General features: G+C 34.5%; 1 protein-coding gene across 4 annotated transcripts in view; it reads left to right on the top strand.

Moving 5' to 3' along the window:
* Positions 1 to 13,748, top strand: part of GIN1 (gypsy retrotransposon integrase 1) — a 33,337-nt gene that overhangs the window by 1,098 nt on the left and 18,491 nt on the right. For all 4 annotated transcript variants that reach the window (XM_076008247.1, XM_076008248.1, XM_076008246.1 and 1 more), the window contains exon 2: positions 12,048 to 12,193. In XM_076008247.1, the coding sequence (XP_075864362.1) occupies positions 12,052 to 12,193 (142 nt within the window). In that variant the 5' untranslated portion in view covers positions 12,048 to 12,051. The remainder of the gene's footprint in view (positions 1 to 12,047; positions 12,194 to 13,748) is intronic.

The raw sequence follows: 13,748 nt of genomic DNA, 5'->3' as shown, positions 1-13,748 counted from the left end.
ATACTTTTTAAAAGGAAATTCATTTATCCCATGTGGTTTCATGTGTCTGCATATGAAGATGAAGGCATTTTTTTGAAAAATGAATTTGTACGCTGAAGTGAAGCATATTATACAGAAGTGTCTGGTGTATTTAGATTTCCCAGTCCTTGACTTTGCATACAATTGTGGGTTTTCATTTTTTTGAGGATTAAAATAGTATAATTTAAAAGTCATAATTCTCACCCCAAGTTAATGTGTTTATTGAAATAGTACAGATTTTAAGTTGGAACACATGTGTATTATAATCCATTAAAGGTTACATTGGTAGGTAGCCTTGATGGTTTTTATCCTTGGTGAAACACCGTTAAATCCTAATTTTATTTAAAGTAATACCTAATTGCCTTTATTGGACATAAACATAAAATTATCAAAGAAATTAAGCAATAAGTATTTGTTAATTTTATTTGATGTCATGCAAGGGACATAGTGCAAAAAGTTCAACCAGTTGTGACCCTGACATACCTCTTGCAAAACTAGAAGTTGTAATGAGCCACCTTCATTACTTTTTCTTTTCCTACATGTTTAAATACACAAGTAATTATTTTAATAGAATTTCTTGAATATATGAACATATCCAAGGAAGTCCTAAAGTACTATTTATTCAAACCACTTAATTCTCCCTTGTAAATGATACCTTTAGTAATCTTTGAGTAAGGAAGATATTTGTACTGAATATTATTAATACAGCTTAAAACCATTTTCTCATATTTTGAAATGGACTGTTTCTAGGACACAAGTTGTGAATAGGCTTTGAAAAAATTATTGGTTCTTTTAAATTATTTTTGTATATAAATACCAAATATTAACAACAAAACTTTTAACGACTTCAAAGGCTATGCGTTTTGTAAACTGATTTTTCTTTCTTAGGCATTTTCCATTTCTTCTTATCATCTCTCAACCTCCAGAACCAAGTATACAACACCTGACTCTTCTGGGTTTTCTTGTTAGCATTAAAACATGAATAAACATTGCTATAAAGCATAATCACTATTAGTGAAAGAAAAGAGATTTTAAAATCTTTTTCCATGTAGATAAAGATTTTGAGAAAGAAAGAATTCTGTTACTTTAAACAGCCTGACATGAGTGATGATAATACATAAATATAACAATAATTATATATTGCTTTAGTATTTGCAAAGGACTTTTCAAATCCATTATCTCATTGATCTTCATACTTGTGAAAAAGGTGGAGTAGATATTATGTCCTTTTTCCAAACTTGAATACTGAGGCTTAGGTACATGTTACATGCCTGAAATTCTGACTCCCCAAGTCTATATCTTCTTAGACACTCCCTACTTGTAGTTCATACATGTGAAAATAGAGCATACTGTTTCCTGAAGTGAAATAGGTAACCGTTGGAACTTTTGCTATTTTTTTAATTAATGTTACCTCTCCTGTCAGGAAATGCAGGTAATTCTTTCGTCATTCACAAATAGTTGAAGCCCACTGTATTCCAAACACTATGTTAAAGAATGTAAACATAAAAAAATTAATAAGACATTCCTATTCCTTTTTCATAATCTAAATTACCTGTTACAATAATCACTTTATAACTTGTCTAACAGAGGCCTCAATCAAGTTTTATAAAAGCTAAAGATAACAAGTAATTGAGTTACTAGTACAACATGGAGGGAAAAAACAGAAAATTTGAAGCAAGAGACACCAAGGTTCAAATGTCAGCTCATGCACTCACTGTGTTGCCTTGAGTAAACTGGACAATCTGTGAATCTCCATTTTTCTTATCTATAAAATGGATATAAAACTAATAGTTTATAGAGTATTCTGAGGATCATCATAGTAAAGTACTGTGTAAACATTAGCAATTATAGTCATTAGTCACTTAACAATGGCATAAGTTCTGAGAAATGCATCCTTAGGTGGTTTCAGCATTGTGTGAACATCATAGAATGTACTTACACAAAACTGGGTGGTGTATATATATATATATATTTTTTTTTTCTAATGTGGAAAACCAAATGTCTCAGTACTGAGTATCAATAATTTCTCCCAATCATTTCTCCTACTTGATTCGCAATGCTAATATCAACTGCCACATATCAAATTTTTGCATATGCTCCATCATCATCTTATGGGACCACCACCATATGTGCAGTCCTTCCTTAACTGAAACATCCTTGAAGTTCATGACTGTATTTTTTAAAATTTCTTGAGAATTATTTGCTCTTTCTATACTGTTAGCTTTTCCAGATGCCATATAAGTAGAAATATATAGTATGTGGCATTTCATGTTGGGCTTCTTTCACTTAGTATAATGATTTTTGAGATTCACCCATGTTGTTAGGTGTATTTGTAGTTCCTTGTCAATGCTAAATGGATTTCAGTGTGTGGATGGACTCTGATTTGTTTATCCATTCACCAGTTGATGAACCTGTGGGTTGTTTTCAGGTTTTGGCTGATGAGAATAAAGCTTCTAGAAACATTCACATACAAATTTTTGGGTGGACGTATTTTCATTTCTCTTGGATTAATACCTAAGATTGGTATTGCTGCTCCATATGGTAAATTTATGTTTAACAAGAAATTACCAAACTATTTTCCAACATGTTTACACCACTTTATATTCTCACCGGCAGTGCTCTGCATCCTTGGTAGTACTTAGTATTGCTAGGTTTTGTTTTGTTTTGTGGTGTTGTCATCATTGTTTGTATAGTGGTATGTTACTATGGTTTTAATTTGCATTTTTCTATGCAAATAGTGTTGAGCGTTTTTTCATGTGTTTATTTGTTAACCATCTCTTTGATGAAGTGTCTGTTCAAATCTTTTGCCATATTTAAAATTGAGTTGTTTTCTTGTTAAACTTTGAGAGTTCTTTTTTTTCCATTTTTTAAATTATTTCAGCATATTATGGGGGTACAAATGTTAAGGTTACGTATATTGCCCATGACCCCATCCCCCCTTGAGTCAGAGTTTCAAGTGTGACCATCCCCCAAACGTTGCACATCTCACTCATGTTTGTATATACCCATCCTCTCCTCCCCCCTCCCACCCTCCCGACCCCCAATAAATGTTATTCCTATATGTCCACTTAGGTGTTGATCCGTTAATACCAATTTACTGGTGAGTACATTTGGTTCTTGTTTTTCCATTCTTGAGATACTTCACTTAGTAGAATGGGTTCCAGCTCTATCCAGGAAAATACAAGAGGTGCTATAATCACCATTGTTTCTTAAAGCTGAATAGTACTCCATGGTATACATATACCACATTTTATTAATCCACCCATGTATTGATGGTCACCTGGGTTGTTTCCATACCTTTGCGATTGTGAACTGTGCTGCTATAAACATTCGAGTCCAAGTGTCCCATTTATAGAGTGTCATTTGATCTTTTGGGTAGATACCCAGTAGTGGAATTGCTGGATCAAATGGTAGATCTACTTGTATCACTTTAAGGTATCTCCATATTGCTTTCCATAGAGGCCAAACCAGTTTGCAGTCCCACCAGCAGTGTAGGAGTGTTCCTATCTCTCTGAATCCAGGCCAACATTTATTGTTTGGGGACTTTTTGATAAAGGCCATTCTTACTGGAGATAAGTGATATCTCATTGCAGTTTTGATTTGCATTTCCCTGATGATTAGAGATGTTGAGCATTTTTTTCATGTATTTGTTGGCCTTTATTCTGTCGTCTTTTGAAAAATTTCTGTTCATGTCCTTTGCCTACTTTTTGGTAGGGTTGTTTGATTTTTCCTTGCTGATTTTCCTGAGTTCTAAATAAATTCAAGTTATCAGCCCTTTATCGGTTGTGTAGCTTGCAAAAATTTTCTCCCATTCTGTGGGTTGACTGTTTGCTCTCTTGACAGTTTCTTTGGCTGTGCAGAAGCTTTTTAATTTGATCAGGTCCCATTTATTTATTTTTGTTGCTGCTGTGATTGCCTTTGAGGTCTTCTTAATAAATTCTTTGCCTAGTCAATGTCTAGAAGAGTATTTCCAACGTTTTCCTGTAGAATTCTAATAGTTTCACACCTAATGTTCAAGTCTGTTACCCAGCGTGAGTTGATTTTTGTGAGAGGTGAAAGGTGTGGGTCCTGTTTCAGAGAGTTCTTTATAAATTCTAGATACAAGTTCTTTATCTTACATATGTATGGTAAATATTTTCTACCAGCTACAATTTGTCTTATTTTTTAAACAATATCTTTAAAAGAATAAAAGATAAAAATAAAGATATTTTTTTATTTAAAAAAATTTTTCTTTATGGATTGGTGTTTTTTGTTTGCTATCTAGGAAGTTGTTACCTAACCTAAGCTCACAAAGATTTTTTGTTGTTGTTTTCTAGAAGTTGTATAGTTTTTATGTTTTACATTTAGGTCTGTGACCCATCATAATTTAATTTTTACATATGGTGAGGTCTGAATTGAAGTTCATCTTTTTTTTTTTTTTTTTTTTTTGAGTCAGAGTCTCTGTTGCCTGGGCTAGAGTGCCATGACATCAGCCTAGCTCACAGCAACTTCAAACGCCTGGGGTCAGGCGATCCTTCTGCCTCAGCCTCCCAAGTAGCTGAGACTACAGGCATCCCCCACTATGCCTGGCTAATTTTTTGTATATATAATTTTAGTTGGTCAATTAATTTCTTGCTAGTTTTAGTAGAGACGGGGTCTCGCTCTTGCTCAGGCTGGTTTCTAACTCCTGACCTTGAGTGATCCCCCTGCCTCAGCCTCCCAGAGTCAAGTTCATCTTTTTTCATATGGATGTCCAATTGTTCCAACATTTGTTGAAAAGATTATTCTTTCTTCATTGAATTACCCTGACACCTTTGCTGAAAATCAGTTTACCATATCTGAATGGCTGTTTGTGGATACTCTCTCCTGTTTATAGCTCTATGGCTCTCATTTTGCCAGCGCCACACAGTCTTGATTACCATAGCATTATTGGAAGTCTTCAAATCGGATAGTGTGAAATTCTTCAACTATGTTCATTTTTCAGAGTTGTTTTAACTATTCTAAGTCCTTTGGTTTTCCATATTAATTTTAGGATCAGCATGTTAGTTTCTACAAAAGAGATTGTGGATTTTTGACTGGGATTGCATTGAATCTATAGATAAATTTGTGGAGAATTGGCATCTTAATGAGTTTGTTTAGCTGTTTCTCATTGTTAGGCTGAGAATGTCTCTTTCCAGCTTACTACATTCTAGACAGAAGTATATGGGAATTTTTAATTAATATTTCAGAAAGAAATAATTTACTTCCATTGTTATGTTCACTGTGCTACCTTATTGGAAGCAATCACAAAACTAATCCCATTTGTGAATTTGATGTCATCCTTTACTGCCCTCTTAAGAACATTGTACAATCATGTAATTTTTTTCTCCTCTGTTTCCAATGGTCTTCCTAGGAGCTCTTCCATTAGCATTAAGCTTTCTGGGTTATTCCCTTCTTGAAAACAAAACAATCTTTAAAAAATGAGTTTTTTTAATTGTAGTAAAATACATGTAACATGAAATTTAACATCTTAACCACTTTTAAATGTACAGTTCAGTGGCATTAAGTACATTCACATTGTGTATAACCATTACTACCATGCATGTCCAGAACTCTTTTCATCTTGTACAACTGAAACTCTTTACTGATTAAATGATAACTCCCCCATTCCTCCCTCTCTACACCCAGTGTACCTCATATAAGTGGAATCAGACAGTATTCATCTTTTTATGACTGGTTTATTTCACTTAGCATAATGTCTTTAAGATTCATTGATGTTGTAGCATGTTGGAGAATCTCCTTCCTTTTTAAGATAGACACACACACACATATGCATATACATATATATATAAATATATATATACACACACACACGCACACCATATTTTGTTTATTCATTCATCCACTGATGGACACTTGGGTTGCTTCTACCTTTCGGCTATTGTTGATTATGCTGCTATGAACATGGCTGTCAAAACAAACTTTTAACCCTGCTAGAATGTAAACTCCATGAGGGCCAAGAGGATATGCATCTTGTTTATTATTGTATGTCTAGTTTTGAATCTGGCACATAACAGGTGCTTAATAATATTTTTTAGATCAATCAATGAATCCCATATCCATCTCCAGTAACTGTCATATAGCTCCCTGTCTTTATAGCTAATCTCAAGCTTACTAAATCCACTTTCTCAATGTCCATTCTTTCCTTAATCTCATTGCAGTCTGGTGTCCACTTGCCCTGCTCTACTATAATGATTGCCAAAACTATTAGATACATTTTTGTTCTTGTATCACTTAGCCTCTTCATTTACTTCTAAGAGCTCTTTATTCCATAGACTTCTGTAACCAGAACCTCAGTTGGCTTTTTTACTATTGCTCTGGCTTATTCCAATGCCCCTGCAGATTTATAATAAATACGTGTAAACTAATAAGCTTAATGAAGTATTGCAGATTTTATGATAAAAGTTAGTATATGTTACTATAAGTGTATTGAGGAAGGTATACACAATTCTATTTGAGATTGGAGATGTCAGAAAGGATTCAAAGATAAGTGAATTCATTAATGTGAATATTGAAGGATAAGGCTCTGTCCACAGTTCTTCTTACTCGGTACGCTTTCCTTCTGACCCTTTTTCCATTTCCTTAACTTCAGTTACCATCCACAAGCTGAGTTCATCCATGAGCTGCATACAACATGCTTAATGTTTTCATCTTTCTCCATAAGCCAGAACTTCAGAAGTCATCCCAGACTCTTCTTTGCATTCACTCCACACATCTAGTCAGTCACAGTTCTTATAAAACTTATCTGTTTATTTCCACTGACACTGCTTTGACTAAAAATTTCATCTTTTCTTGCTTTAATTATATAATTGCCCCCTCACTAACCTGTACTTGCATTCCTATCTCTTCACCCCAATCTATCATCCATGTTGGTACAGATTGGACTTTGTAAAATAGGAATCTGATAACTACAACTTATTCTTCAAAATTCAAGTTGAGTTTGGTCAGCAAAGCACTCTGCAGGAAATGGCATCTAGCCAGAGTTCTGAAAGATGATTAGGGGTTGGAGAAGTGAGGATGAGGCCTATTCCTCAAAAGTATCATTGAAAAGGTGTGAGCACACTACATGGAATGGTTGAAAAACTATGGTTGGTTATTTGTTGTGTAACTGGAGCTTAGAGTTTGAATTGAGAATGCCAAGAAGAAAGCATGGAGAGGTCAGTAAAGACCATATCTTGAAAAATGTTTAAAACCTTTTATGTTTAGATATCATTAGTGCTATGGTCTGAATGTTTGTGTCCCCCAAAAATTCATATTTGAAATCTGAACTCCCAAGGTGAGGGTATTAGGAGGGTGGAGTTTTGGGGAGGTGATTTGGTCATGGGGGCAGAGCCCTAATGAATTAGTGCCCTTATAAAAGAAGCCTGAGAAAAATTCCTCACCCTCTCCTCATGTGAGGTTACAGTGAGAAGACAGCTGCTTATAAGCAGGCCCTCACTAGACACTAAATCTGCTGGCATCTTGACCTTGTACTTCCCAGCCTCCAGAACTATGAGAAATAAATTTCTGTCATTTATGAGCCTCCCAGTTAAATGATATTTTGTTATAGCAGCCCAAATGGACCAAGACAATCAGGAATGGCCAAAGGCCATTATTTCAAGTTAGGTGGGTATTTTGATATGGTTTGTGTTTTATGATAACCTCTGTGGCTGCAGGGAGGAGACGGACTATGTAGACAGGAGAGGCAAGGTCAGATACGAGGTGAGTCTGAACTAAGGCAGTGGTGGTAAAGTTCAAGCTTCTAATTTATCCCAAGTGCTTTTCCTCCCTCTCCAAGTCTGATTCTTTATGTTTTTATAATACACTTTGCATACTTCTGTTAAAACAACATTCTATAGTGTATAAATGCTGATTTATGCCTCTGTTCCTGTTATTTGACAGCATAGCTTTATGAGGGTAAGGATTTCATCTTGTTTAGTTTTGCATTCCCATCATCTAATACATATAAGAGTTTAAGTTCTCAGCAAGTGAGCAAACAAATGTGAGGTTATATGGATAAACAAGCAATAAACTATAAAAAAGGATAAAACATGGGAAGTGCTATAGTAGATACAAAGAAGGTCAGGACAAGTCAAGATCATTTCAGAGGTGATAGAAGACTTGCTTCATTGAGGTGCTAGACATGATTTTGAAAGATGAGTAAAACGTAATCATATAGAATTAGAAGGATGTACCACTCAGGGGAAACAATCATATAAACTAAAGTACAGAGAATGGTTGGGATATGGCAATAGGTAAACAAAGGAAACTAACTAGAGAAGAAGCTCTAAGGCTTATGTTCTGCCAGGTTATAGAGGATAGGCTAAGTGTTTAGACTTGAGTCAATAAGTAGTAGAGAAGCCCAGAGGCAATCTAATAGTGTTCACTCTGTCAAAGGAAATCATTTGTAAATGATTTTACAAAGTAAATCAAAATAAAAATATGCCAGGTATAGTCTAAATAAGTTGCAAAGTTCCTATGTCAAGCAAATAATCATGCTTCTAAGTGTTCTGCTCTTTACTGAGCCAAGACAACTGACTCTTATAAAAATAAAAATAGTACACTTTTGAAAGGACTTATGAAATATGAAAATATATAGAAAATTTCTGATTTTATGTCTTCCACTGATTTCTCTCTTCCTTAATGATATGAAAAACAAAGTAAGCAAAAAACCTCAAAGAGCTAATTCTTCAAAATTTTGTGTAGTGATTTCCTTTCCTCCTTGACCCTTTGTACTATAGATTTACTTTGAGGATACCAAATTGCTCTATCTTGATCTATTTTCAATTATTCAAAAGTTAAAGTTTGAAAGTAGAAAAATTAATTTCAGTAAATAGACCTTTTCTGAGAAGGATTTTTTGTGCATTTATTATAGGTAGAAAGCCAACGGTGTCCTTACAGCCCAGATAACTTAGGCATACTGAAGACTTCATCTTATATTGAGTCATTAGATAAAAGATATTCTTGTATATCCCCAGGAGGGAATTATGTAGAGAGAAGAGTACAGGAAATTGTGAGAACTTGGAACAGAGGGTTTTATAAGTATAAGAGCAAAATACAGGAGCCACTGTGGTTTATGCAGACGCTTGTTTTTCTGATGGCCAGCTTTTTTCTACCAGTTACAATTACCCACACCCCTCTGTGTTTGGGGTCCTGTACTTCTCTTAATTTTGATCTTTTCCTCCTGTGAGCTTTTCATAGGCCTGAAAAAAACTTTCTCCTTTTCTTTTTAAGGTTCTTCAGGAGTTTTTGCAAGCTTTTACTGGGCTCTAAAAGGGAGGAAATAAGGATTTTTGTCTGTCTTTTATAAGCTTCATCTTCCTACAGATTCCATGGTCTCAGCTAACTAGGATGGGATATTTCTAGATTTTCCTTTAGATGATTTGGAACACTGATGGTCCCAAAAGCCATTAAAGGGAAAGAAACTGTAGCTTGAGGTTATATATAGTATATTATAAATTTTGTAGCATGTAAATCATGTAATGATTGAAGGGACAGATCTCTCCCTTGCACTTAAAAGAGCTTGTGTCAGTGTTGCCTAGAGATGAAAATAGTACACAAAGAAAAAATGATTTGTGTTTGTTTTTTAAGAGTTGAGGAGGGTTAATGTAGAGCTAGTTTGAAAGGCAAGCAAATTGATAGCTAGACAGACTCAACTCTACATTCCCTACTTGAAACCACATTAGCCTTCCCGAAGTGAAAATTGATCAAGAGTAGAAGTTTGGCATGGGCAGTAGGGAGGTACTAGTACTTCATCACAGTTACTTTGAAAAGTGCTAACCTAGAGCAACATGAAACTGGACAACAGTAGAAGTAGCTACAGGACAAGGGCTGAGCATACACATGGTAAAACCTCTTGATGCCTTTACTATTTCCAATTAGGGGTTATTATGACTATAAAACATCTATGAACATTTTTATACACATCTTTTGATAGTCATACACTGATATTTTTGGGTTGTAAACTTAGAAGTAGAATTACCAAGTCTTTAGGGTAGATGTATGTTTAGCTTTAGAAGAAACTCAGTTTTCCAAAGTGGTTGCAGCATTTTACACTCCCATAGACAATGTATGAGAGTTCCAGTTGCTACTTGTCCTCACCAACACTTGGTGTTGTCCGTGTTTTTAATTTTATCCTTTTTGGGCAGTGTATAGTTGTAAATCACTGTGGTTTTAATTTGCATTGCCGTGAGGAGTAATGATGTTGAGCACATTTTCCCTTGTATAGTCACCATTTGAATGTATCTTTTATGAAGTGCCATGTAAGAGTTGTCCCCCATTTTTGAATTGGATTTTTTCATTTTTGATTTGTAGAAGTTCCTTCCATATTCTAGGTATGAGTCCTTTGTTGGATGTATGTATTAAAGATATCTTTTTCCAGTCTGTGTCTTATCTTTTCACTTTCTTATGGTGTCTTTTGATGAACAGGAGTTTTGATTTTGATAAAGTTCTATTTTTTTATTTTATAGATAGTGTTTTTTGTGTCCTGTTTAAGAAATCTTTGCTTATTGCAAGATTTTAAAGATCTTTTCCTATATTTTCATCCAGAAGTGTTGTCCTTTATCTTTCACATTTAAGTTTATGATTTATCTGGAATTTTTGTGGAAGATTTGAGGTAAGTGGTTAAGGTTTATTTTTTTCCTATAGAAATATTTAGTTATAGCATCATTTATTGAAAAGACCACCTCTTCCTTCATTATACTGATGTCTTCATTGTAAACGCTTTATATGTATGGATCTAATTCTAGACTCCCTCTTCCATTACAATGATGTATTTGTCTGTCCTTATGCCAGTACTGCACTGTCTTACTGTATTCATATGGAAAGTCTAAAATCTGATTTATTCATTTTTGAGATGTTTTGGAAACTATGATAAGCTATATTTGTGGGGGTATAGCCATCTACTATAAAGTGAAATATTCATATATTTAGTATTTAATTGCAAATGAATTAAACTTAGAACAAACTAGTTTATAGTACCTTGTAGAGAGATTCTATGGCCATACCACCCTGAATGCACCCAGTCTCTTCTGATCTCAAAAGCTAGGCAGGGTCGAGCCTGGTTAGTACTTGGATGGGAGATAATTAACCTGTTTTTTAGTTTATAATGGGATAGTGTTAGCATTGCAGAACCTTTGCTTTTAAAGTTGCTTACACTTTGTGCTAACCTAAGATTAGAAATGCACTGGTATTCTCTCTCAAAGTTATAAATAGATCACAAAGGTATTTTTTTCTGTGCAAGGAGCTATATCATGGGGAAGAGACTTGATAAGCTGGTTAAGCCACCATGATAGGCATAGTCTGTCTGTTTTGTTCCAACATTCTCTTTGTAGTAATCTACTCTTTTAGTCTCATACCTAGATCCTCTAGTGGTCAGTAAACATCCATATTGTTTTTAGAATTTCAACATTGTAAGCATTTTATCAGAGTCACAGCAGGAAACAGAAGCCATACTCTGGTGGGATTTTAAAGGAAATTTAATGAAGCTCCTATTTACAGATAGATAAGGACAGAGACACCAACGTGGCACTGGGAGACTAGCAACAGCAGAAAACAGTTACCACTTCTAGGGGTGAAGTGGCAAGGAGAAGAAATGATCATGAATATATTTAGAATTAACATAAAACTATATTTCTTCCCTTATAACCTATCATTTGTTAAATATTTAAATATCACATAATAGGACCATCCTGTATAAGTAACATTGCAGTTGATAGCAATGAGAGATTTTAAGTAAACTTTTTTGAAGTGTACTTGTTCATTTCCTTTTTTTCCCAGTATGTGGAAAATTTTCAGCATTTATTATCACATGGAAAGAGACAAGATAATTTTTCATGCTGCATCTCAAAAATAGCATTTGAATATTTTAGTTCATATACATCACTGTTCCTTTCCTGTACTGCAATTATCTCCCTCACAAATAATATTTTGGGAATGCTCAATTCACATGTAAAAATAAATATGACAGAGCCTGAACTGAAATAGCAACTGAATTAGCTTATAATTTATTTCTTATAATAACTTTTACTTAGGTTCATGATGGTCCGTAGTGGAAAAAATGGTGACCTTCATCTTAAACAGATTGCATATTATAAACGAACTGGTGAATATCATCCAACAACACTGCCAAGTGAGAGAAGTGGCATACGAAGAGCAGCAAAAAAATTTGTCTTCAAAGGTAAAATTAGTGTCCAGAATCTTATATATAGTATTATAGATTCTTCTACACATGTGTTCTTTGTGGAATCCTGAGAGTTTCTATGGCAATTGGTTGTTGCCAAACTATTACCAGTTGAATTGATGATGCCACTCAATCAAAAGCAAAATAAAATTCACACTGAAGCTAACTGAAGGCCAGTTAGCATGAAAGGGTAGTTTAAATTATATGCAGAAAATGATACTGTGGGAGAAAACAGAAACATTTATCTGAATTAACAGCTTCTACTTTTGCCCTCTGGTACACCTACTCTAATGGTGCACTTTTAAGCACTAATACCATAGTCAGTGAGGAACTTATTTGAGGCTTAATATGAAAATGTTGACAAAGTTAACTAGTTTGTTTACTAAAATGAAAAAGGGAAGGAATTAGCTATTTTTATTTATATGATTTCCCCGCTCTTACTGCCATTTAAATATTCTTAGGATTACATTTATTTTAGGCCCTTGAGTGGATTAAATATTTGAAAGGCAGTGGGACATTTATCCTAAAAGGTCATAATAATTTTTCCCTCTTTTCCTGCCTCCTTCAAAGGGAAAGAGAAGTTTGGGTTGAGATAAGCAGAAAGTACAATCACCAGATAATTAAATGAATATTGGTACTATTAATGGGAGCTTTGCAGGTTGGTATAGCATTAGGCTTTCTCCAAAACAGGCCAAGAAAATTCTAAGGTAATAAATAAATAACTGCTCCTGTCTCCCTGTGTACAACCCTACCAATAATAGGCAGATCCATTACCTCTTAGACTAACATTAGAATTCATTCATTCATTTACTTAACAATTTGTGTAATAAGTGTGTACTGAGTTTCTATGTGCCAGTCACATTTTAGGCCTTGGAGAAATATTGATGAATAAAATAGATAAGCTTCCTGCCCTCAGGTTACTTACCTTCTAATTTAAGTAAAGAATGTTCCACTCAGCATGTGCTTAAGCACATTAGTAGCTTAATGGTGTATTCTGGAGTTTGAATAGTTACCCTCTACTGGAGAGTTAGGTGGTGGTTCTCTGCATCCTCTAGTTGCTTCCCAGCTGCAGATTCTTCTCAGGTGTCCTTGTGAGGAAAACAGTATTGTCGTGTGGTTTAAGGTTCTCCTACTTAATCAGCCCTACTTTCCACTCAAATCTAGAAAAACATGAAAAAGGTGGTTGCTTACAAAAATGCAGTTATGATAAAATGCTATTTTAGAAAATTCTGTTCTAGGAAATTGCTTATCTGTACATAATTTATTTGCTAATTTATACCATTTTAGGAGGCACTTGCAGGTATTTTCTTAGTTTGAGTACTTCCGTAGAAAGTTAACTTTATGCTTCCATACTTATTATATGCTTTGATAAACAAGCTAGCTCTACTTATATATTGATAGCTACAAAATTATAGCAGCTAGTGCTTCTTCTAGATAGTGTAACAGCTGAGGACCTTTCCAATTGTATGGTAGCACCATAACAAATAAATACTCTGTTTTAAGTAGAGTAACGTTTAATAAAACGCCTCATGGTTTAAAGTTAAGGCTATGA

The sequence above is a fragment of the Microcebus murinus genome, chromosome 11 (assembly GCF_040939455.1).
Source record: "Microcebus murinus isolate Inina chromosome 11, M.murinus_Inina_mat1.0, whole genome shotgun sequence".
In the NCBI taxonomy this organism is placed as follows: domain Eukaryota; kingdom Metazoa; phylum Chordata; class Mammalia; order Primates; family Cheirogaleidae; genus Microcebus; species Microcebus murinus.
This window is presented reverse-complemented; position numbering and strand designations above follow the sequence as displayed.